Here is a 24,460-nt window from a genome sequence, read left to right as displayed (position 1 = left end):
GGTGCAGATCACTTTCTTACACCTCGATTTGGGCTCAGCTGCTGCCACAGTAACAACCCAACCCTCCCAAATGCCCCTGTGTGCCCAAGGCCATCCCGTGATAGCAGTGCAAGGGGGAGGACACATTGCAGTGACACAACTGTACATCTACAGAGCTTCTCTTAGCACACACGTAATGTTCAGATGGTGGCTCTTCATTGTGGGAGCCAACATCTCATTTCCCATCTGTAACCCTGAGGAGCCCGTGGGGAGGAGGCTGAGAGGGCCAGGGCCAGGCAGGAGGCTCTGCCTCATGCTCACCCTCCCCTGGCCGTGGCCCAGCCCTGTCTGAGGATGGGGAGTGGGATGAAGCTGAGGAAGACAATGGCAGGAGGGGCAGGGCAGCTCTGCCTGGGCCTCTGCTCTGCCTGACCCCATTTCCCTGTGCAGGGATTGCTCTTGTCCTGCTGCAATCCCATTTTGGGAGCGGGCTGACTCCAGCTCTGTGGCATTCACATTCTCTGAAAAAATTATTTCCCAGGATTTTTCTCCTGGGAAGCTGAGAAGCCTCAGAGAAAAAGGAAAACAATTCTTATGTAATTTGCTTCTCCTGTGTTGTGCTCATGTGGAATGTGTTTGGAGATTGTTTACCCACAGGTGATTGTTCCATTGCATTCTGCTGGGAGTTGTTTTCACTCTTTGGCCAATCAGGGCCAAGCTGTGTCAGGACTCTGGAGAGAGTCAGGAGTTTTCATTATTATCTTCTTAGCATTCTGTAAGTAACCTTTCTGTATTCTTTAGTATAGTATAGTATAGTATAGTATAGTATAGTATAGTATAGTACAGTATAGTATAGTATTCTTTAATATAATATAGTATAATAAAGTAATAAATTAGCCTTCTGAGAGCATGGAGTCAGGCCAGGATTTGGGGGCTGCTGTTACCACCTAGGATCCTGCCTTTAGTATTTTTTAATTATTCTCTGAGCATAGAGGGGACAGCACTGAGTTGTTTCTTTTTCAGGCAGGTCCTTAATCTTGCCTCTGGCCAAGAGAAAATCCAGTGTTTTATCACATGAAAATAAAGGTGGTGTTCTTCCCTTCCCTGCTGTCATCAGGGAAATCATTGATAGGCCACTAATTAAAGCCCCAGGCCTTAATTTGATAATTTACCTGACATTTTCTGCATATTGGGAGTTGGTTGAATTTCAGCCCTGGAGCTCAGAGGCTCCCAGAATTTCCTGCAGAGATGCTGGATCCCTGCAGTGAGCCCCAGCTGGGTGGTGGAGGTGCAGAGAGGCAGCAGGGCTGGGAAATCCCAGAGTGGAAAATGGGATTATTGCCATGAGCCCCCAGCTGGAGCCCCTGGAGCAGCTCTGGTGTCCCCAGCATGAGGAGGGGCTGTGTCAGAACCCAGGACATTGCTCTGGCTGCTTTGGGGGATATGAGACCCTGGCAGGGGTCAGAGACCTTGGCACAGAGTCACAAACACCTGTGCCTTTGATTTCAGCCCATGGACACAATTACCAACTTTGTGTGAGGAGTTACAAGCCACAAGGGTTTGAGTAGAATGATAGGGAATTTGTCACAGGGTGAAATTGTAGAATTTTGGGGATTTAGAATGGGGGTTCAAGAGGCAAGATGGAGGAATCTGGGCATGTCCTGTCCTCCTCCTCCTCCTCCTCCATTGTTGGAATCCAGGACATCCCTCTGGCTGTCTTGGATGGCTCGAGCCCCTGCCAAAGGGCTCAGAGGCCCTGGCACAGAGTCCAAGACCCCTGTGCCTTTGATCTTGACCCATGGAAAAAGTTACCAACCTTATATGAGGATCTGCAAGCCACGAAAGTCTAAGTAGAATGATAGTTTGTCACGGGGTGAAAAATCGATTTTTTGGGGTTTTTAGAATGGGGATTCAAGAGGCAAGATGGAGGAATCTGGGCACGTCCTGTCCTTCTTCTCCTTCTTCTTGTCCTCCATCTTCTGCTGTGATGGTGACACTTTTGGACTGGTTTAGAGTAGAGACAGACTGTCTGACATAGGTGATAGGTATTGGAAAATTATTGTAAATAAAGCACACACAGTTCTTAGTATAAAAAGCCAACAGCACCCCAAGGGCAGGGACTGTGCCACAACCCGAGCTGCTGGACAGATCTCAGGAGGTCAGAGAGAGAATGGAACAGATCAGAGAAAATAAACAACCTTGAAAAGCAGAGCTGAGGAATCTTGACTTCTTCTTCTGTCTTGAGGCTGGGAAAAAGAGACTTTCTGATACCTGGGGGTCATCTCAACCACAGAAACCTGAGAGACCTTGGAGCTGTGGGGCAAGGCCAGAGGAGTCATGACGTTGATGAAGGGACTGGAGCTCCTCCCGTATGGACACAGGCTGGGAAATTTGGGATTGTTCAGCCTGGGGAACAGGAGGTGGTTGGAGAGCTCCCAGCACCTGCCAGGGTCTGGAGAGGACACAGGGAAGGCAGAGAGGGACCCTGCACCAGGAACTGGGGGACAGGAGACAGGCAGGGCTGGATGGGATATTGGGAATTAGGAATTGTTCCCTGGACAGGCCCTGGCACAGGTTATTCCGTGGATTCACCGTCCCTGGCAGTGCCCAAGGCCAGGCTGGACGGGGCTTGGAGCACCCTGGGACGGTGGAAGGTGTCCCTGCTGGGTGGAACTGGATGAATTTTAACCCATTCCATGATTCCATCCATGATTGTAGGATGTGTGGATTCAGTGTGTTGAAACAGGAATGGCAAGGCTGGGAGGGGGACAAAGAAATTCCTTCTGGGCAGGTCCAGGGCTGCCCCAAATGCTGCTTGTGGTGAGGAAGGTGAGCAGCTCCATGATCCAGGTTTATTAGAACCAGCAGCAGCTTAACAGGAATTGGACACCTGGAAGTTCTTCCAGTCTGTTCTCAGCCTCTTGCAGACAATGGTAAATGCACTAATTATTTTTTTAATATCTTTTTTCTACATATTTTATAACCTGCTCTTTAGTGTAAAATTGGAAGCCAAATCCAATTGTGGGGGAAAATTAATTTCCTTGAATTGAAGGGGCAATCTCCTTGAGACTTTTTAATCATTAGATGATAACTGTGAGCTAAAGAAAGGCAGACCATTAAAGTAACTTAATAGAGCAGGATAAACGTTTTTCCCTGTATCTCCTTCATCTTTATTTAGAGATCCATGAGGAGGATATTTCATAAAAGCTGCTCTTCTTGACCTTTCTTCACTTGTTCTGTAGAAGAACCAACCAAAAGAATGGCAAGGAAGTAACACTGTGGAGTTCTGGATACAAACCCAATAATTCTGCTCAGCATATCTGCTCTTCCTTCCTGCCAAATTCTGCTTTTCCTTTCTCATTAAAGGGAGAACAGCTATCGGACACATAAAAATGCATTCGGCTGAGCTGGGTGATTTTTAAAAACAAGCTGTGTAAATGCTTTTAATTAAGGGGCAGAGGAACAAGAGGCTTTATCAGCTCTTTGTCTGCAGGCCATTATTTCGTTGGGGATGAGCAATCCATTATTGTCAGCAGCCACCTTTTTGAGGGATTTACTCCCAAATCAAATGGTGTTTTTATTTAAATTGTTGAGTGCTGCTTGATTCCTCATTTATTTAATGTGGAGGCATTGTTAGAGGGGAGAATGGAGCTCTTAATTTGGATTGCTGGAGGGAGCAGGACTGGTGCCTTGGGAGCTGCCTTGGGATCCTGGGCTGGAATGGGATGTGCAGCACAATGGGGAGGGGGAAACTGGAAGGTGAAGTTGCTAAATCCCAGTTCAGCTGTTCCCAAGAGAATTTTGGGAAGGGTTGATGGCTCTGGGCTTTATTTATAAAGTGAAGTGTCATGTTGTGAAGTCTCAGGAAGAAATTCCTCCCTGTGAGGGTGGGCAGGCCCTGGCAGGGGTTATTCCATGGATTCCCCTGGATCCCTGGCAGTGCCCAAGGCCAGGCTGGGCAGGGCTTGGAGCAGCCTGGGACAGTGGGAGGTGTCCCTGCCATGGCGGGGGTGGCACTGGATGGGCTTTGAGGTCCTTTCCAACCCAAACCATTCCATGATTTACAAACAACAATGGAAGAGGCTCTCAGGGTACAGCTCCTGTTCAAGGCTCCTCAGCTGTTTCCAGCCCAGAAAACCTCATTTACCTGTTTGAGAGTTCCCACTGATCCACATTACTGGGTCCAAAATGCAGTTTCCTGTGTCTGAAACTTTCTCCTGGATTCTTTTTCAGGCTTTTACCTCTCCTCTGAGTGTCTCTAACAGTTTTTGACAGGAGAAGTCAGAGGTTTCCACACTTATTCCCAGTGGAGGAGATGAACTGGGTTGTTCATACCCTGGATAAAACCAGAACAATTTTCCCTTCTCTTAAATTCCAGGAGGTAATCTAGGATAATGGAACTATTAGATTTGGCATCTGTAAGGTGGTTATCATTTCAGAAGGAATTGTTTCTGTTAATGGCAGTTAACTTGCTACAAATAAAGCAAGAGAATTGAAATCTTAAGTACCAGAGTGGCAGCAAACCATGAAACATTATCCTGCTCCATGGAAGGAAGGCTGAGCCAGCTGTCAGGGAAGAAATCTATTGGAAAAACTCTCTGATGGATTCCAATTGGAACTAATTTAATGTGGCAGCAGCATCCAGCTCTTCAACTTTCTATTAGGAACATTAAAATGTCTATAAATAATAATATTAAAGTGAGCAGAAGCTTTCATCCAAGGAACTCGTGGGTATAATCAGGATGAGTTTGGTGGCTGTTGGTGGAGCTGAGCTGTGAAATCCTTGGAATTCCTGAGCTGCCCTGGGGTGCCCAGGAGCTGCCCTGGCAGACTTGGGCACTGTGAGAGGTGAGGATGGAGAGCTGTGAGCTTTGGAGGAATTCAGGGCTGTTCTCCACCTCTGCAGCTCAAATCTGCTCAGTCCAGCCTTGGAGTGCTCCATGGCATGGACAGGGCTGGAATGGGCTTTGGGCCAGGATTTGGGGGCTGCTGTTACCCCACAGGATCCTGTCAGCCCATTCCTGCCTCGAGAGCAGCTTCCCTCTGCAGGGCAGCCATTCCTGGGGCCCCTGGGACTTCCATGGGCTCACAAAAGTGAGAATGGACTGTCCCTATAGGACACGAAACAACACAAGCACACACACTGCTGTTCTCAAGGTGAAGAAAAAAGGGAAGTTTATTTTCTGACTCCAACATTCATAGTTTTCCAAGAGTGACAGTGGATTGGAGGGTGACAGTGCCACCTCTCCAATGACACTGGACAAACCAACAGTCCATCAACTTTCTCTTCTTCCATAAAGGAATGCAAAACAATGACTTATTTATAGAAAGTGTGTGAGAAAGTTCGCTACAAGAATGTCAACATCAGAAGGCTTAGAAAATCTTAAAAAACCAGGGTGACAATGGGCATCCCATCCCCCTGTTCAGAGCTGAGAGCTCAGGGTGGGCAGGGGAGCCCTGGAGCTCCCCAAAAATCCTGTGGCAGGACCTTGTGTTGGGATGTTGGGGGTCTTCATGGCCAACCCCCTCCCTGTAAAATTCACTGTCACCTCCCTGCTGGACTGAGTGGGTCCCTGGGATTTTCCTTTCCAGCACAGATTCAAAGAGCAGCAGTCAGATGGGAAAATGCTTTTTCTATTTCTGTTCCAGCACAGGGAATATCCCAGGGGCAAACAGTGCACACACCACGGTGGCAGCAGCAGCTGAGAGTGTCCCCAAGCAGAACCACGTGGGATGTGCAGTGCTGGGCTCTGGGCAAAGTGCTCTTTTATGGAGAGGTCACGAGGGCTAAGCTCTCCAAAAATCCCCTGAAATGTGATCTCAGAGTGTTGTGAATCACAACTGCATCCTCATCTCAGGGCAGCTGGAGCAGCTGGAGAGCTGGTCCATGGGTTTGTGAGTAATGAGGGTCATTAGTAAACACAACCATCTATAATGTCCTTAAAATTGCACAGTTATGACAAATTAACTCCTGGCACTGTGATTTTCCTCCCTCCTTGTGCTATTCCATTGATGCTCCCAGTTTTCTGGGTTATTTCCTTGTCCCTGGGTGCTCCTGCAGTGTGAGCTGAGAGCTCAGAGCTGGAGGGCACGAGGTGCAGGATGGATGTGACAGCTTGATCCCTAACCCAGAGCCCTGCTGATACTGGGGGAATTGGAAATGACCCCACAGATGCTTCTACAAACAGTTTTTAAAGGATTTGCTTCTATGAATTTGCAGCGAGCTTGCTGCTGGTGGCTATGGCTCCTTTGTGATTCCAGCTGGAAATGCTCTGTCCTGGAATATCCTAAAAATAACCATCCTAAAGTCTACTCCATTCCAGACATGCTGGAAGTAAGAGAAGGGCGTCTTGGTTTGGAAAAAGAGGTGTTTGCTAAGGAAGGCAGGAGCCTTCCTAGAAATAGAAAACGTAAACCCCCTCTCTCTGAATTATTATAATTCTGAAATTAAGGGGCTCTCAGGCAAAGATATGGGAATAGAAACATCAATTCATTACTAGGAAAATTTGAAATACAAATGCAATAGTACAAAAAAAAAAACAACAAACCCCTGCCAGAGTCAGAGCAGTCCCTGTCCCCCTGTGTGCCAGGGGGTGTCCCAGCCCCATCCCAGGGGGGCTCAGCCCTCCTGCAGTGCCAGCTGTGGCTCTGCTGCAGCAGGGATCCTGCACAAGGGGGGAGTTTTCCTCTGCAGCTCCAGGGCTGCTGCAGATGGGCCTGGGCTCCCTCTGGCCATGCAGGGCAGCAGAAAGCTGCTCCTCTGGCAGTGCAGGGGGCAAAGGCTGCTGTGCTGTGCCAGGCTCAGATTGGATCCAGGTAGGAATGCTTGGCTCCTCCCCTGGGCGGAGCATCTCCCCATGGGATGCTGGGATTGGATCAGCCCTGCAGGGACACTCAGTGGCCATGGACAGCCGAGATCTGCTGGAGGGAGGGTTGGTGTGGGAGAGATAAAGAAACAACTGCCCCAAGGACAGCAGAGAACTGCCCCAGCTCTGACAGGTGGGGATAGAACACACACCCATATATAACCTAAGACAAAGGGAAAGGCCATTATTATATTTCCATTATTATATTTCCATTATTATACTTCCATTATTATATTTCCTTCATTTATGGCAGAGTTGTACCCTTGCCCACAGACACCCTGAGGTATTTCCAGTAAAGCAAGGCCTGAGAGCTCCTTCATAAAAACTCCAGGAAAACCTTCTTCCAGTTCTGTACAGCCTGAAATGAGCTTGGATTTTGGACCATTTATTGCAGTGGTAAAACAATGTCTTCAAAGGCACATAGCCATGAAATCTTTGAGATGAGTTGTTGTTGGGAAGGATGAAGGTTTGACAAGAAAGTCTCACAGATGTTTATGCTTGACAGAAAGATTTTTGAAGAAAGAATATGAAGAAGGAATAGAGATGGAAGCAAGTTTTGATATAGAAGAAAAGAAAGAATTGCTGAGCCAGTTTCACTGGATAACCAAGGGGGCAAAGGGTGTGTTAGTTAGAAGGGGTTTTATGGCTTAGAACAAAGGATAAACCCACCCCAAACAAGAAGATGTTTTTACCAAGCAGAAAGAGAGCACAGGCAAACAAGGCAGCAAATGTGGCAAGTAGAGAAAAGGTCTCAGAATTTTCCACTGCAAGAAAACTGAGAAACAACTTCTAGCTTAAACTGTAATGTACTGACTTTTAGTGATTGGAGAACTATATGGTAATTATAGGATTTATGATAGGCTATAGATAAAAGTTAACTATCCTGGCTATCCTCTCGGCATACTTGGGAGGATGAATAGGACTCAACCAAACACAAATCCAAAAAATCCTAGCTTTGTCTTCCATCTCCCACCTAGGCTGAATAGCAATCTTTATCATCTACAACCCTAAACTTACCCTCCTCATATTCTACCTATATGCTATAGGTAGTAGTTATATGTCACAGACATCTTTTATGGAAAATCCTTTCCTTAGGATTTTTCCTCCTGAGAAGCTGGGAGGCCTCAGGAACAAAATGTAAACATTGATTATCTGCTGCTGTGGAATGCAACAGGTGCATCTGTGATTGGGCTCATGTGGTTGTTTCCAATTAATGGCCAATCACAGTCAGCTGGCTTGGGCTCTCTGTCCGAGCCATAAACCTTTGTTATCATTCTTTGCTATTCTATTCTTAGCCAGCCTTCTGATGAAATCCTTTCTTCTATTCTTTTAGTATAGTTTTAATATAATATATATCATAAAATAATAAATCAAGCCTTTTGAAACATGGAGTCAGATCCTCATCTCTTCCCTCATCCTGAGACCCCTGTGAACACCGTCACAGTTATATATAAAAATAACTATAAAAAATAACTGCAACTGTTTTCCTCACCCTAAACACAATCAAGATTGGTTCTACTGTATGAAGATGCTCAGCAAAGAAAAGTCTATTATGCATTGTAACCTAAACCAAAGGGTCTCCAGGGCTGCCTGCAGCTGGAGCTGACAGCTGTGGGCACAGCTCTGTCACCCACCACCCTCGAATGCTGTAACACCTTGGGTACAATAAACTGCATTTTGGATACAATAAACTGTATTTAGAAGAGCTGCCTGGAGTCCCACATCTCTCATTCAGGCTCTTACAAGCGGCAGTGGGAGGCAGCTGAGCTCAGCAGCAGTGAGCCCATGGGCCAGTGTCCCTCAGTGTCCCTCAATGTCCCTCAGTTCCCTCAGTGTCCCTCATGTCCCCCAGTGTCCCTCATGTCCCTTAATGTCTCTCAATGTCCCTCAATGTCACTCAGTTTCCCTCAGTGTCTCTCAGTGTCCCTCAATGTCCCTCAGTGTTCCTCAATGTCCCTCAGTTTCCTCAGTGTCCCTCAGTGTTCCTCAATGTCCCTCAGTGTCCCTCAGTGCCCCTCAATGTCCCTCAATGTCCCTCACTGTCCCTCAGTGACCCTCAATGTCCCTCAGTGTCCCTCAATGTCCCTCAGTGTCCCCCAGTGTCCCTCGCTGTCCCTCAGTGTCCCTCAGTGCCCTCAATGTCCCTCAGTGTCCCCCAGTGTCCCTCACTGTCCCTCAGTGTCCCCCAGTGTCCCTCGCTGTCCCTCAGTGTCCCTCACTGTCCCCTGTGCTCTCTCCCATGCAGGACCCCGGCCATGATCGGCTGCTCCTTCGTGGTGAACAGGAAATTCTTTGGCGAGATCGGGCTGCTGGACCCCGGCATGGACGTGTACGGAGGGGAGAACATCGAGCTGGGCATCAAGGTCGGTGCCATGGGCAGCAAAATGTCACCTGAGGGTGCTCCCAGGAGCACAGAGGTGTCACTGGGCTGAGCAGTTACTGGGACCCTCAGGGCAGCTGGGAGGTGCTGGCATTCGCAGCGTTTTAATTTCACTTTGCGGGAGAAAAATGACTCGGTTCCGGGGATGAGTTTCACACAGATTCCAATCTGTGTGAGCTGATGCAAAAAGCTGCTGGGATGAAGTGGCATTTCCAGCTTGAACATGGCTGTGTTGTCACAGTGTTGCTGGAAGTTACAGGGATCTTTAATAAACACAATTGGGTGAGCAGTGTTTGGGGGTGCTGGGGCTCCTCTGAGTGTCTCAGGAAGACACAAAGCCTGCAAATGTTTTCCATTTGCATTTAGCATCTGCAAATAAAACGTGCTCACAAGCACAAAAGCTGCTTTGAACAGTGAAACTCTACAAGGCAGGATTTCAGAGCTGCCTCAGTACCTCCCCCTGACAACATCCCCTGATTGCTGTGTACAATATTAGATCTGGCTTAGTGATTCAAGTGTTTACACACACTGAAGTGATTCATAAGTGATGAATTCCATGTTCAGAGTAACCTGGGATGGCAGAGTCTGTGGAGATTCTTCCAGGCATGCTTTGGAGTACGCTTGTGCATTAACGAGCTGATAGGGGGAGGCTGGAGACTTCTAACTGGAAAATTGCATTGATTGTGCTGTTGTAAAAATGAAAAATCATTGTTCAGCTCAGAGATTCACCAGAGGATATTTGCTTTGCTGGCAAGGCACAGGAAACTTAGGAAATCTGTTGTTGTTGGCTATGGGGAGCAATAATCTCCCTTAAACAAGGGAGTGGAAATTAAAGGTTTTCAATGTGCCACAGAGCTCCTCTCCTTGTGAAGTAATTACTGCTCATCCTGCAGTGGGGCTGCAGAGATCCCTCTCCAAACCCAGCTCCTCTCGTGCCTCTCCTGCTTTGTTTGGGTTTGGGATTTTTGGTCTCGTTGTGGAGCTGCTCTTCTCACAGTAATTTCAGCTAATTTGCCTGGTTTGGGGGGATTTCATTGAAGATTGGCTTCTTAACTGGAAAAACTGGATGGATGTCTCAGAGAAAGTGGTGAGCATTTGTCCTATTCTTTTTCATGTGCTGAATTTTTTAGAAAGGCCCATAAACATCCTTGTGGGAAAAAAATAAAAAACCCTCCTGTTCCCCAAGTGACTTTCCCAAGCTTGAGTTTCCAAGCCATGGATTTTCACACTCATGCTGTGTGTTCTGGTCAAGGTTTTGAAATTACTGGTGGTTTTGAGAGCCAAAATACTTTAAAATCTGCCTTGTAAGGCTGCACAGAAAGTAGAATTTTAAAGATTCTTGAGCTCCAGAAATCTGTTTGTGGGTGTTTTGCTGTTTTGCCTGATAAGTGGCTGTCTGAAGTCCCAAAGGTAACTTAGGGGTTCCTTGGTTGTTCCAGTGATTCCTGGATGAAAATAAATGCAGAAAGTGTTTCTTTTTGATGATGGTGCAAATTCCATCATCGTTCTGAGAATCTTGGGGCACTTTTAAATGTTTTATGGATGTGATTGTCCCTCTCTGCTCTGCACTGGTGCAGCCTCACCCTCAAATCCTGGTGGCAGTTTTGGCACCAAAATATCTGAAAAATCTAGTGAGAACTGCCCAAAGAACAAAAATGAAGTAATAAATTCATTGAAATTATAAAGCACAAGGTAACCTGTTATGGGAAATTAAATTGAGGAATCTGAATAACAAATGGAAACAAAGAATTGAGAAGGTTGGGCTGGACTAACCTGGAAGGGCCAGAGCCCTGTACAAGAGTCCTGATTATAAATAAACTAAATAAATTAATTAAATAAATGCTTCAGGGTGAGACATTTAGAGAAAAAGGAAAACAATATTATCTCATTTGCTTCTCCTGTGTTTTGCTTCTTTGGAATGTGGTTGGAGATTGTTTATCCAACATGTGAATTGTTTTAACTTCAATTATGGTCAGGCTGTGTTGGGACTCTGGAGAGAGTCACGAGTTTTTAATTAGTATCTTGTTAAGCCTTCTGTAAGTATCTTTAGTATAGTTTTAGTATAGTATATAATGTAATATAATGTAATGTATATAATATAATATAATATAATATAATATAATATAATATAATATAATATAATATAATATAATATAATATAATATAATATAATATAATATAATATAATATAATATAATAATTAGTCGTCTAAGAACATAAAGCCAGATTAATAATTTCCTTCCTGCCACAGAGAGCTCCAAAAATTCCACATGGTGCCCAATTCTCATGGTTTCAAAGTGCTGCTGCTGCTGCTGTGGGTCCTGGCAGCTCCAGGTGGGAATTTTGTCACAGAGATTTCTTTCCCCATCCCGGCTCCTCCTGCTGGAAAGTTTTCATTTCCTCTGGAGCTGTTTGTGGCCCTGGGTTTCAGTGAGTGTGACTAAGTGGGGAGGCTGCCTGGGCTCTTGTGCTCTGCAGGGAGGCTTAATGGCTTTTCATGGTTAGTCACAGACATTCCCTACAGATGCTCCATAAAATTGTGTGGATCTGCTGGAATAAAGATGCCAAAGTCTGTGCCATGGCTGCTGCCACGGTTTCCAAGTCTGGGATGGGCTGCAAGGTTGTTTTCAGAGTATTTTGTGCTTGTGTCATGCATTGCTAATTAAAGTTATTTGAGTTGTCTTTTCGAGATTAATTTAATCAATAGGGATATTATTACTACTTTGATGGTATCATTTGTACAAATTGTCACTTGAAGAAAGCAATTAACTGAGAATGCTTATTAGCTGATCCATCCCACACCTTATTTGTGCTGCAGGAATCGATTATTGGATTCATTAAGTCAAGCACAATTCAGGGATCCCTTTGAGGTTTAACCACTGACTTGAGCTGCTTTTACTGCTGCTGTTAAATTGGCTGGGGGTTGGCCTGGAGCTTGAAAGTATTTCCAGAAGGAAAGCATGGCATCTCCTCTTAATATCCCAGACTTTTTCCCCCCAGATTTGTCCTCTGAATCCAGCAAGGCAGATGACTGGTGCTGCCAAGTGAGAGGATTTATGTGCATGGGGCACATGGGGTGGGATTCCCATGGAATCATGGAATGATTGTGTTGGGAGGGATGTTAAAAACCATCTGATCCCACCCCTGCCATGGCAGGGACACCTCCCACTGTCCCAGGCTGCTCCCAGCCCTGCCCAGCCTGGCCTTGGGCACTGCCAGGGATCCAGGGGCAGCCACAGCTGCTCTGGGCACCCTGTGCCAGGGCCTGCCCACCCTCACAGGGAACAATTCCCAATTCCCAATATCCCATCCTCTGGCACTGGGAGCCATTCCCTGTGTCCTGTCCCTCCATCCCTTGTCCCCAGTCCCTCTCCAGCTCTCCTGGAGCCCCTTCAGGCCCTGCAAGGGGCTCTGAGCTCTCCCTGGAGCTTCTCCTCTCCAGGTGAGCACCCCCAGCTCTCCAGCCTGGCTCCAGCCCTGGAGCAGCTCCGTGCCTTCCTCAGGATTTGCTCCATGTCCTTCCCTCCAGCAGGGAATGAAACTCTGGGCTCACCCATCAGGGAAAGAAATGGTGGAGTTGGAGCAAGATGTGGAAAAACCAACAGGGAAAGCACTAAAACCTGGAGAAATTTTCTTTATCAGCCATGGGAGGTGAATCTAGCACTGCTCTGTGGGACTGTGAGGGGATGGATCAGCTCTCCCTCCTCCATCTCCAGGCACAAGGAGCATGGAGCGGCTCCTCCAGACCTGCTGGTGCCTTGCAGGACCTTGGAGACTCCTGCAGTTCAGCAAACATCAAAAAAAAAACCCAACCAAACAAAAACAAACAAAAAAACAACCCCCCCACCCCCCAAAAAAACCCTCCAAAAATACCCCAAAAAACCAAAACAAAAACAAACAAAAATCCAAAAAAAAAACAAAAAAAAAAAAAAAAGAAGAAACCAACCTCAAACATTCAAAGAGTTTGAAACAATCAAGCAAAAAACCCACAACCCAAACTTGCCAGCAATATAAACTCAAGACCAGTATTTTATCTGTCAGACACCAAAATCCAGTTAGAAATTAGTGCTTAAGGATCTTTCCGAATAAAAATCAAGTTAATTTGGAGGGAATTAAGACTAGGGTAGGCCTGACCTTGGGAAAGCTCACAGAAATACTGATACACCAGGAATACACAACCTCCATCTGTTTATTTGTACCTGCACCCCTGGTAGAGGAGATTTTGCTCTTTAGAGTGATTGTGGTGTGGTGGGAACAAATATTTGCAGCCCTGAACAATACCCAATCAGTGCCTGCATTTGTTTGAAGAGCAGGAATCAGCACAAGTGTGAGCCCAGCTCTGAGCTCTGCCATTTGAGCTGTCAGCCCGGGATTTGCAGGCTGCTCGAGGGTGCTTTGGCTGGAGCTCTGCTCTTGTTTTCTAAACTGATAAAATGCTCTCCATCCCAGCCTCCTGCAGGGAGTGGAGCTGTGTTTGGATTGTTCCCGAGCAGGAGTGCTGGGTTTTGGCCGTCCCTGCTGGGGAAGGGGTGGCAGGAGGCTCCCAGCTCCCTTCCCTCTGAGAATAAAGGGTTTGTCATCCCTGTTATCTGCTGGACATGGGACAGAGCAGGGAGGAAGGACTGATTGTCACCCCAGCGGATTCCCCTCTTGTCCCTGACAAGCTGATTTTTATGCTGGGAAGGCTCTGATCATCTTTGCTGGGAAATGTGATGGCTCTGCCCGTGCAATAACCGTGTGAGAGTCACTGGTGGGTGAAGAAATCCATTTCAGGGCTCAGCCATGCCTCGTTGTCACGTCAAACTCTGGCAGGTGTCAGCTTTTCACTGATTCTCCTGGGATTGGTGCCTCTGGCAGGCAGTGCTTGGGATTTGTCAGGGGCTGGTGTAACACTGGGCCAGCTCAGAGCCTGTCCAGGGCCTGGGTGGTGAAACCCAGATGTGGAGAGAGGAACAGCAGCCCTGGGGCTCTTGGGCTGTGGAGCCAGGACAAGGCTGAGCAGGTCTCGGGTTTGGTCTTGCTGAAATGGCTCCCAAGGTATTGAAGTCTCTTTTTCTCCCAGCCCCATGACCAAAGAAGTTGAGATTCCATGGTTTTCTGCTTCTCAATGTTGTTTATTTTCTCTTATCTCTTCCATTCTCTCTCTGACCTGCTGAGATCTGTCCAGCATGTTGGGTTGTGGCACAGTCCCTGCCCTTGGGGTGCTGTTGGCTTTTTATACTGTGTGCTTTATTTACAATAATTTTCCAATACCTATCACCTATGTCAGACAGTCTGTCTCTAAACCAATCCAGAAGCGTCACCATCACAGCAGAAGATGGAGGATGAGAAGGAGAAGAAGGACAGGACATGCCCAGATTCCTCCATCTTGGCTTCTAAAGCCCCATTCTAAATCCCCAAAATTCTCCATTTTCACCCTGTGATAAATTCCCTATCATTCTACTCAAACTCTTGTGGCTTGTAACTCCTCACACAAAGTTGGTAACTGTTTCCATGGGCTAAAATCAAAGGCACAGGTGTTTGTGACTCTGTGCCAAGGTCTCTGAGCCTCCTGCCAGGGTCTGGAGTCCTCCAGGGCAGCCAGAGCAATGTCCTGGGTTCTGACAGGCAGGTTCATGGATCTGGCAGTTTGCTTTCTTTGTGCCCTCAGCACTGGCTTTCAGACTCCCTGAGGGAGTTCCTGCTGTGCTCTGACTCTGCTCTCACTCACCCTTGTTGCTCTTTCCGCTTCATTTTGGTGAGGTCTGAGCTTCCCCTGCTGTAGGATTTGGCTCTCACTGGCTCTGTCCACTGGGTGACTCCTTGGACAGGTGCCCCAGCCCAGCTGGGGACACCAAAGACACCTCCAGTGTCCCCAGGACAGCTGGGTTTTGGGTTTCCATCCCACACTGCTTTTCTTGGGCATGACTTCCATCACTTGAACTTCTCCTGGGCTTCCATCTCTCCATCCTCTGTGAGGCAATGTGACGGTGTTCACAGGGGTCTCAGGATGAGGGAAGAGACGAGGATTTCACTCCATGTTTCAGAAGGCTGATTTATTATTTTAGGATATATATTACATTAAAACTATTCTAAAAGAATAGAAGGAAAGGTTTCTTCTCAGAAGGCTGGCTAAGAATAGCAAGGAAAGAATGATAACAAAGGTTTGTGGCTCAGACAGAGAGTCCGAGCCAGCTGACTGTGATTGGCCATTAATTAGAAACAACCACATGAGGCCAATCCCAGACGCACCTGTTGCATTCCACAGCAGCAGATAATCAATGTTTACATTTTGTTGCTGAAACTGCAGCTTCTCAGAGGGAAAAATCCCAAGAAAGGATTTTTCATAAAAGATGTCTGCGACATTACCCCATAAACCAGAAAAAACAGCCTTGTCTCTCCCTAAAATCCAACTCCCAGCAAAACTGAACTTTGTCTTCTGACAAAAAAACACTCTTGGGAAATGCCAAGGAAAATGTGACACCAAGAAATGAGGCTCATCGTGAGCTGAGGTGAGGAATGTGGAGTTTTTTCATCCCATAATTTTCCTAAAGCCTTTGGAAAGTTCCCTACCTGTCGTGACTGCAAAGCAAGGGGATTTTTTGTCTTTTTAGGAGCAGACTCACTTGTGATGCACCTTCTGGGGCCGTGGGACACACAGGTCCCTTCCCACCTCAGCCAGAACCACAAAGTTGATTTTTTTCCCTCTTCTGGAGTCTGTGACTCAGGCAGGGCAGGAGCAGCCCTGTTTCAGTGAGCATTGTCTTTTTCCATTGACTACAGATTTCCCCTAAGCTCCAGGATTATTCCTGGTAAGATGTAATCAATGCTGTTGCACTCCTGTGATTTTCAACCCAAAACATCAGAGTTAAAAATTCCCAAGCAGCTTTTAGTGTGTTTGGGGTGTCTGTGAGGCTTTGCTGTCCTCTCTCAAGGACTTGAAGGTCAGACCTGTTCCTTTTTACAAACAACCCTTGTTTGGAGGCTCTCAGAGCTGGTTAAGCTGCATTTCCTTCTCATCTGAACTCCTCCTGGACAGGGAATGCAGCTGGAAGGCCACACACTAAAGCAGCACAGAATCTGAAAAAATACAGAAGCTGAACCTGAGGCATCATTGGCATATTCTTACTTAAACTGTAGAAACATGAGTTTGTTATTTTTCTGCTTAATGTCTGTGCATTGTATTTTTACATCAATCCAAGGCTGCACATCAAGCCCTTCAGTGTCTGTGGAAGGTTCTGGCAGCCTGATGGGATGGCAGGGAGCAGACTGACAGACTGACAGCCCATCCCGGCCCACTCCATCCCAGCCTGCAGACACAGCAGTGACAATGACAGGGTTTGTGACCCAGCCTTGTCCCAGAGCTGCACTCCCAGCTTCGGGGAGACCTTCCTGCCTCCTCCTCCTCCTCCATCCCACCCAAATCCCTGGGATGCCCCAGTTCTTGCTGTGGGATCCCTGCAGAGCCTGTGTTTGGTGCCAGGGCCATGCTGGGTGGGTGCTGCCATTCCAGCCCCCCAATCCCAGTGTTTGGGGCAGCCCCTGCTCCTGTGCTGGGCTGGGTGTGCTCCCCTGTCATTGGCACTGCTAGAAATGAAGGGATAGGACCATTTTGGGGCTAGGCCTGCTCCTAATCTTTAGTAATTGGTCCTGTATCCCTCTACACAGTGAGGAGAAAATTTCCAACCAAATTCAGTAGGAACTGATCATTTCTGTCCTCCAGCCATCCTGGAAAATCTCCCCTTTCCTTCCATGAGCAGGGGGAGCCTGGCACTGAGAGTGTGACAGCCCTGAGCATGCTGAGATCCCAGTGGGAACAGCTGGGCAGCATTCCCATGTCCCTTTATCCCTGTCTGCAGAGTCCTTGTGACCCCAGAGCTCTGTTGGGCTCTTTATGAGCAGCATTCCCATGTCCCTGTGCCTTTGTCCCTGCCTGCAGAGTCCTGGTGACCCCAGAGCTCTGAGGGGCTCCTCCTGAGCAGCATTCCCATGTTCCTGTGCCTGTATCCCTGCCTGCAGGGACCCCAGAGCTCTGAGGGGCTCCTCCTGAGCAGCATTCCCAGTGGGAGCCCTGGGAAGGGAATTCCCTCCAGCAGGGAGCTCTCTGCCTCCTCGGAGGTGATTTATTATTCACAGCCAGGCTGCTGGCTCAGAGATGATCTGATGGCTCTGATGCACCTCTGCCTAAGGCCTGAGAGGTGTTCAAGCTCTTTTATCCCTCTCCTGATGCCAGGCTTTCCTCTGGAGTCCCTCAGCAGGGAAGATGCTGCTGCTCACCTCCTCAGGTGCTGGAGCTCACCCCAGCCCATCCTGCCTCACGTCCCAGAGGATTCAGGGCTGGCTCAGCCTTCCTTGGCTCTGGCTGAAAGCTCTGCCCCTGAGGCACTGGGTGCCACGGAGCTGAAGGATCTCTTGGGGTATTTCTGCTCAAGGATCAGAGCAGCATTTCCTGACTCTCTTGGAAGCTGCTGGTGCAGGAAGCAGTTCAGAAAGTGAGATGAAATTCCAGCTCTGAGTGCCCAGGCTGGGATCCAGCAGAGCACTTAACCTCAGCCACCTGGGCAGCCCTTTTCATTCTGGGGGTGCTGTTCCACCTGCCTAAGTGCAGTTCTGGATCGAGGCCTCTGGAGCTGAACTTGAGCCATAAGGGTTGATATCTCCAGAATTCCATTTTCCCCTGAAGAAGGTGTTGTTCCTCATCCCTGCCCCTCCAAACAGTGCTTCCATCTGATGAGCTAATTAACTCATCTGGCTTTAAAATACAAGTACATTCTTCTTGCCTTTTGTCACGTGTCACCACCTTCTCAGGAGTTATTATGGCTTATTTACACAGAAAATACAGAAGGAGGGAAGTGAACCTGTTCAGTGCTTGAATTTACACCCAAAGCCTCAGTACCAAACCCATTATTTCATATTCATCTACAGACACAAAATATGTGTTAATTAACCAAAGTGCTGCTAGTGGGCATATGCAAATGAAGTGGCATCAATCAGGGCAGGATCACCTTTTTTTTTTTTTGAGTTTTTCCTTTATTAAGAAAGGAGTTTTTCCTTTATTAAGAAATACAGTTTTGTGCTGACTGCAGTTCCTTAATATCAGATCTGTGCCTTGAAGCTCAGCCTGCAAAGAGCCTCACAATCTCCCAGCACTGGAAATGATGCAGCTGATAATGAAGAATTCCTGTGTAATCCCAGGGAGGACAGAGCTGTCTGGATCTGCCTCAGGCACAGAGAAGCCCAGTTTATTTTTCTAGGAGGTGTTTCATTCTGTCAAAGCAGCAGAGCTAAACTGAGAGAGACAATTAGGCATAAATTCACATTTGGACAAAATATATTGAATTTAAGGTGGAAAATGGGATGGAAAATCTGCAGCTCTGCTTCTCCAAGGCGACCCCCAGGATCTGCCCTGGAGCTGGGACAGAAGGGGATCCTTGGGCTCTGTCCTTTCCCTGCTCCCTGGGTGCCTCTGCCAGGGAATTCCTCAGCTTGGGAATCCCTCAGGTCCGTGCCCAGCCCTTTGAACAGCCCGTCCTGAACATCTCCCAGGCCAGGGAGGAGCTCCTGTCTGCAGGAGGAGCTTTGGAAACGAGCAGGCTCAGGGCTGAGCTCATCCAGCATCTCCTTTATCTCACTGCACCTTCGGCATCATTCGAGCTGATTGTTCCCTTCCCAAAGGAAACACTGGATATTAACTGACGAGCCAGGACTGGGGGAAGGTGCTGGAGCCTTTAAATGTTTAAGAAAAGATGGCAAAGAAATTGTGAATGATGAAGAAACGTCTTGCTCTCTGGTCCTGTCTATCCTGAGATGTTGATCCCCACCAAAGGGAGACAGCTGTCACAGACATCTTTTATGAAAAATCCTTTCCTTAGGATTTTTTCTCCTGAGAAGCTGAGAGGCCTCAGAGTAAAAGAAAAGCAATAATTATCTGCTGCTGTGGAATGCAACAGGTGAATCTTTGATTGGTCCATGTGAGTTATTTCTACTTGATGACCAATCACAGGTCCAGCTGTGTTGGGACTCTGGTCAGTCACAGGATTTTATTATCATTCCATTCCTTTTCTATTCCTTGCCAGCCTTCTGATGAAATCCTTTCTTCTATTCTTTTAGTATAGTTTTAATATGTCATTTTCTTTTAAGATAATATATATCATAAAATAATAAATCAGCCTTCTGAAACATGGAGTCAAGATTCTCATCTCTCCCCTCATCCTGGGACCCCAGTGAACACCACCACAGGCAGCTGCTGATTTTCACCTTTCAGGTGGCACAGGAGGGTTCCCAGTGTGATTCCCAGCTGCTCTGGGTCTCTCCTGTGCCTGCCCATTTTGTTCCTGGAGCTCTGGACTGAGGGAATTGATGCAAATCCCAGGGCTGAACCGTCCCTCTGTGAAATCTGTGCTGTCAGGACACATTTTCCTCTTTCCAGTCCCCTCCAATCTGTGAGCTCCAGCAGAGAGAACCCAAACCCACACCTGGGGCTCAGCTGTCAGCCCCCATCAGGCTGGATTGGGTCAACTCTGCAGCTGCAGAGCTGCAAACAAACTTTGCATCTGCAAGTTCAATGCTCCCCCTCTCCTTCCTGGGATTTTGGGTTTAAATCCATCTAATTGTACAGAATTACATCTGGTTTCTATTTAGCATTTTGGCTTTGGCCATTTTGAAGCTCTGAGGGTCTGCAACAAGCTCGTGTTCCTTGTTGGATTATTCCAGGGTCAGGAACCTGGCCTTTGGCTGTGAACACTGAAACCCAGCATTCCTGTGGCTTTGGTTTGGATCCTGTAGCCTCTCACCAGCCTGGTGAGCTCAGATTTTGGCAGGAATGGTTTTCTCCTTATCTGTGCTTGTTCCAGAGGTGGGGAGTCACAGGAGATGTTCCTGCTTTAATGGCCAGCAAAGATGTCTTCATTCCACACTTGAAAAAAAGCAGAGCTGGAAAAAAAAAATGCAGTTTCCTGATGTTCCCAGCAGCTCCTGCCCTGACAAAGCCCCTGTGCCAGCCAGGCTCCTCCAGCCACAGCCAAGTCCATCAGAGCAGGGCATCACTTCTCCATGGCTTTGCCAAAGGCTCTCCCAGCTCCTCCCTGAGCCCCTGGGCTGCAGCTCCTGGCCAGGGGTTTGTGTCCTGGGGCTGCAGCTCCACCTGCTCCTGAGCCCATGGGGAAAAGCTCCCAAAAGGTTCAGAAAGCAGAGCCCGGTCCCTGTGGCTCGGGATGTGAGCATGGCAGGAGCAGCACCAGGCCCTTCCCAGCAGGGCACCTCACTGGTAATTTCTGCTGACAGCCCAGAATCAGCCAAGTGAACCATTTTAAAAGCCCTTCAAAAGTGCTCACTTCCATCATTTGCTGCTTTTGTCAGGCACACAGAAGTGTCTTGCCGTGTCTTTTGTCTCGTTTTTACAAGAGCTCTGTTGTCTATTTAGATTAAATTACAAGAGCAAGCAGTTGTTCAGGGATGAGCACCGGGATGATATGAGGAGGGTGTTCAGCATCAGGAGCAGGGTGGTTACCTCAGCTGTGTGAGAAAAACAATGCTCACCTCCAGGCATTTAAAAGGTTTATTAAAACCTTTATCAAAAACACAACAGTAGACTGAATAGAGAAAATATTACAGCACCAGGAGCAGAGGATTTTCCCCACCTTGTGCTCACCCACACCATGGAGGTTTCACCTTTTAACCCTTTGGTCCCTCCCAGAGTTCTGTCCATGGACTCCTCCTTCCCTGCCCAATGCTGGAGATCCCTGCCTGACACCTTGATTGGAGCTCAGGGGCTGCCACAGGAACGAGTGACCCTCCCAAATGTCCCAAACCCAGGGCACCCCTGAGAACAGCACAAGGGGGGGGAAAACACAACTATAAATTTATAAAACTGCTCCTCACATATATATGTGATATTTGCCACTTAATTGTGAGAGTGTTCTGGTTTGAAAGCAAAACCAGTGAGAGACTCCAAGTCAGAAATAGAATTCATTAGGAAGAGGGGAAAAAAATGAAATACATGCAATAATACAAAAGAAAAACCATGGGCATAGTCAGAATACAACCTGACACTCTGTTGATCAGGGTGTTGGTAGCAATCCAGATGAAATGGTCTTGTTGAAATGGTGAGCCTGTAGAAACCATCTGGTAGCTCTTGTCCTCTGGAAAACCAGTGGGTGAGGACTGCTTGTGGTGTCCCAAACCCCAGATTATATCCAGGTGGGGATGCTGAGCTCCTCCCCCTGGGTGGAGCATCTCACAGTGGTCTGAAATCGTTCTCTGAGTCATGTGGGGGGGTCCATTAGACACAAATGGCTCCTGGAGGGAATTATCTGTGAGCCATGGGCAAGGCATTGATGGGCCCATTAACAGGAGATCAGGAAGAAACAATGCCCCTCCTGGTTTCAGCAGCTCTTGAGAATAAATCAATATTGTAACCTAGGACAGAGAGTCAGCCATCACCTTACTCATCTGTCACAGGTGGAACAGCCAGCAAATAGATTTATTTTCCTGCTGTACAAGCTCAGATGCAGCAGTTGAAGCTGCATCCCGTGTGGATGGGTGCCCAGTGGAAGTGCATGGAGGGGGTGTCTGGTGTCCCCAGGTGATGTGAGGGGCTGGGGCAGGTTCGGATTCAGTTACTTTGGAGGGTCTGGAGCAGGTTCTGCTGCTCTGCTGGTGCTTGGTTTGAGGTGCCAGGGGCTGTGTCCCCATCCCTGGGGGAGGTGAGGACCCTTCTGACAGAAGGGGTGGGATGGGGGGCATTTGTGTCATCCCTGCCTCCAAAACCCTCTGGTGGAAATTTGCACCCCAGGCCAAGGAGCTTGGCCCTACATCCTGCTTCAAAGTGCCTCTTCCTTCCAAAATCTCTGCTGCATTTAAATTTAAAAAACATTTACAGCAGCTGCATTTTCATTTTCTGGGAGGGGCACGTAGACACTGAATCCTCTTCCCCCATTCCCACACTTTTATGTCCAATAAAATTGAGAAGTATCTTCCCAAAATGAGCAGCCAGGGGAGTGTGAGCCTGGGCTGCCTGGTTTCATTTGCTCCAGGGGTAGCACTCGCTGTGTTTAATGGATTTGCTTGGTTTTCTGGGACACATTTAAAGGAGAAAATGTGTTTATTGGCATCAAATTTAGAAGACCTATAACGTTTAAGAGGGAGATATGTTTGAAAATGTGATATGAAATGGGGAATTGTCAGTTTTGCTGTCTTTGCAGAAGTTCTGGCAGTTTTACTGACCAGGTTTCTGTGGTGCAGATAGAATTTGAGCCCTAAAAAACTGAATGCATAATAAAATACCTATGGCATGCCATCATTTCTGGTTATGTTACTGTAACTGGGGTGTATATCTAAAGGCAATCATCACTGTAGAGGAGGGAGGAAAACACAGAGAGAGCTTTAAATTTCATTAGACATTGAAACATCTGAAGGAGGAACTCTAATGTTATATATAATAAACCTCTTTTTTTATCTTCCCATAAAATAGTATCTCTTTTCCTTTTTCCCCTCAAGTTGAGCTGCCTTGCAGCATGCAGGGTGCTGAAATAAATCGATGATTAACTAAACAACAGGAATTCATAAACCTCCTTATTTTATAGCAACATTTAAGGCAGTGCACAGTGCCTGCTCCCCAGGCTGATCTACGCCCCCAGGTCCATTATCTGAGCTGTAGATAAATGAGGAGTTATATCTGCTGGAGGTTATGCTCAGGTAGTTCCCACCCTGCTGGTGTAAATCCAGAGGTTTATGGAAGGAGAAGAGCAATATTCTTTATGGTTACAAGGAAACGTGACCCAGGGCTGGAGATCTCAGGGGATGAAGCTGCTCCTGCTGAGCTTTTCCCAGCACATCTTCAGGAAGTGCAAATCACATTTCTTTTCCTGGGTTCCCACATTTCCATTCCAGTTAAGAGCAAGTCCTGGGGCATTGGGGCTGGCTGCTTTCATTGTGGAAAGCATCACAGGACGGGAGAAAGGAAAGCTGTGTCAAAGCTGTGCTCTGAGGAAGCAGCTGAGTGTTATCAGGGAAAGCATTTAGCTCCTGCAAGTCAAATGGAGCAGCCTGAAGAGTGCTGGCAGCTGAAAGGCATGAACAGCCATTGCACAAATGCTCCTGCCATCACCTGGAAGGGCTGTGGCTCTCCAGCTGAGCAGGTTTATCTGTAAGGATTGTTCCAGATGTGCCTGGTCCCTCAGAGGTGGAGGTTTTGTGATGGTTGAGCCACATTTGATGCTGGGTCCTGCAAGTCCACAGATTTCCCTGCCCGTGTCCCTCCTGTGATGGTGTTCACAGGGGTTCTTGGATGAGGGAAGAGATGAGGATTTGACTCCATGTTTCAGAAGGCTTGATTTATTATGATATATTAAAACTGTACTAAAAGAATAGAAGAAAAGGTTTCATCTCAGAAGGCTTGCTAAGGGTAGCATAGAAAAGAATGATAACAAAGGTTTGTGGCTCAGACACTGTGTCTAAGCTAGCTGACTGATTGGCCATTAATTCCAAACATCCACATGAGCCCAATCCCAGATGCACCTGTTGCATTCCACAGCAGCAGATAATCATTGTTTGCATTTTGTTCCTGAGGCCTCTCAGCTTCTCAGGAGGAGAAAACTCCAAAGAAGGATTTTCATAAAAAGATATCTGCGACACCCTCCTGTGCCTTATGAAACTCTGTTCTCCTGCCCACAGCACCTCTGAGCCAGGGGCAGCAGAACCACAGGGATTTATCAGGAAAGGAGCTGACAGTAAATGCTCTGGCTGCTCACACCCTGCCTGCTCTGGGACTGCAGCTCCGGGTGATTCTGAGTTGGAAATGGTTCAGAGGAGGGCATGGAGGGCACCAAAGGGCTCCTTCACCAGAAAGAGTGCTCAGCAGAGAGTGGAGCCTGCAGGGAGGAGGAGGATGTGGGAAGGCTCTAAATCAGAAGTGACAGGGCAAGCAAAGATGCTTTTCCCTGGGCCCTGTGCTGGAAGCACAGAGGGGTTGGACACACCAAAGATGCTGCTTTACTCTGCGTGTGGATACTTGGCTGCTGCTAAAAGTTCATTTGTTTGGCAAGTTTCTTGTTGGAACCTAGCACATCCCTCTGGCTGTCCAGGATGGCCCAGACCCTGCCAGGGGGCTCAGAGACCCTGGCACAGAGCCCAGAACACCTGTGGGTTTGATTATGACCCATGGAGCAAATTACCAACCTTAGATGAAGATCAGCAAGCCACAACAGTTTAGGCAGAATAGTAGTGAAGTTATCACAGGGTGAAAAAGAACATTTTG

General features: G+C 47.5%; 1 protein-coding gene across 1 annotated transcript in view; it reads left to right on the top strand.

Annotated features, from left to right (window-relative positions):
• GALNT17 (polypeptide N-acetylgalactosaminyltransferase 17) overlaps positions 1 to 24,460 on the top strand; it is a 240,778-nt gene that overhangs the window by 146,302 nt on the left and 70,016 nt on the right. The window contains exon 6 of the mRNA XM_058037426.1: positions 9,091 to 9,208. Coding sequence (XP_057893409.1) covers positions 9,091 to 9,208 — 118 coding nt within the window. The remainder of the gene's footprint in view (positions 1 to 9,090; positions 9,209 to 24,460) is intronic.

This window comes from Melospiza georgiana, chromosome 19, assembly GCF_028018845.1.
Source record: "Melospiza georgiana isolate bMelGeo1 chromosome 19, bMelGeo1.pri, whole genome shotgun sequence".
Classification (NCBI taxonomy): domain Eukaryota; kingdom Metazoa; phylum Chordata; class Aves; order Passeriformes; family Passerellidae; genus Melospiza; species Melospiza georgiana.
This window is presented reverse-complemented; position numbering and strand designations above follow the sequence as displayed.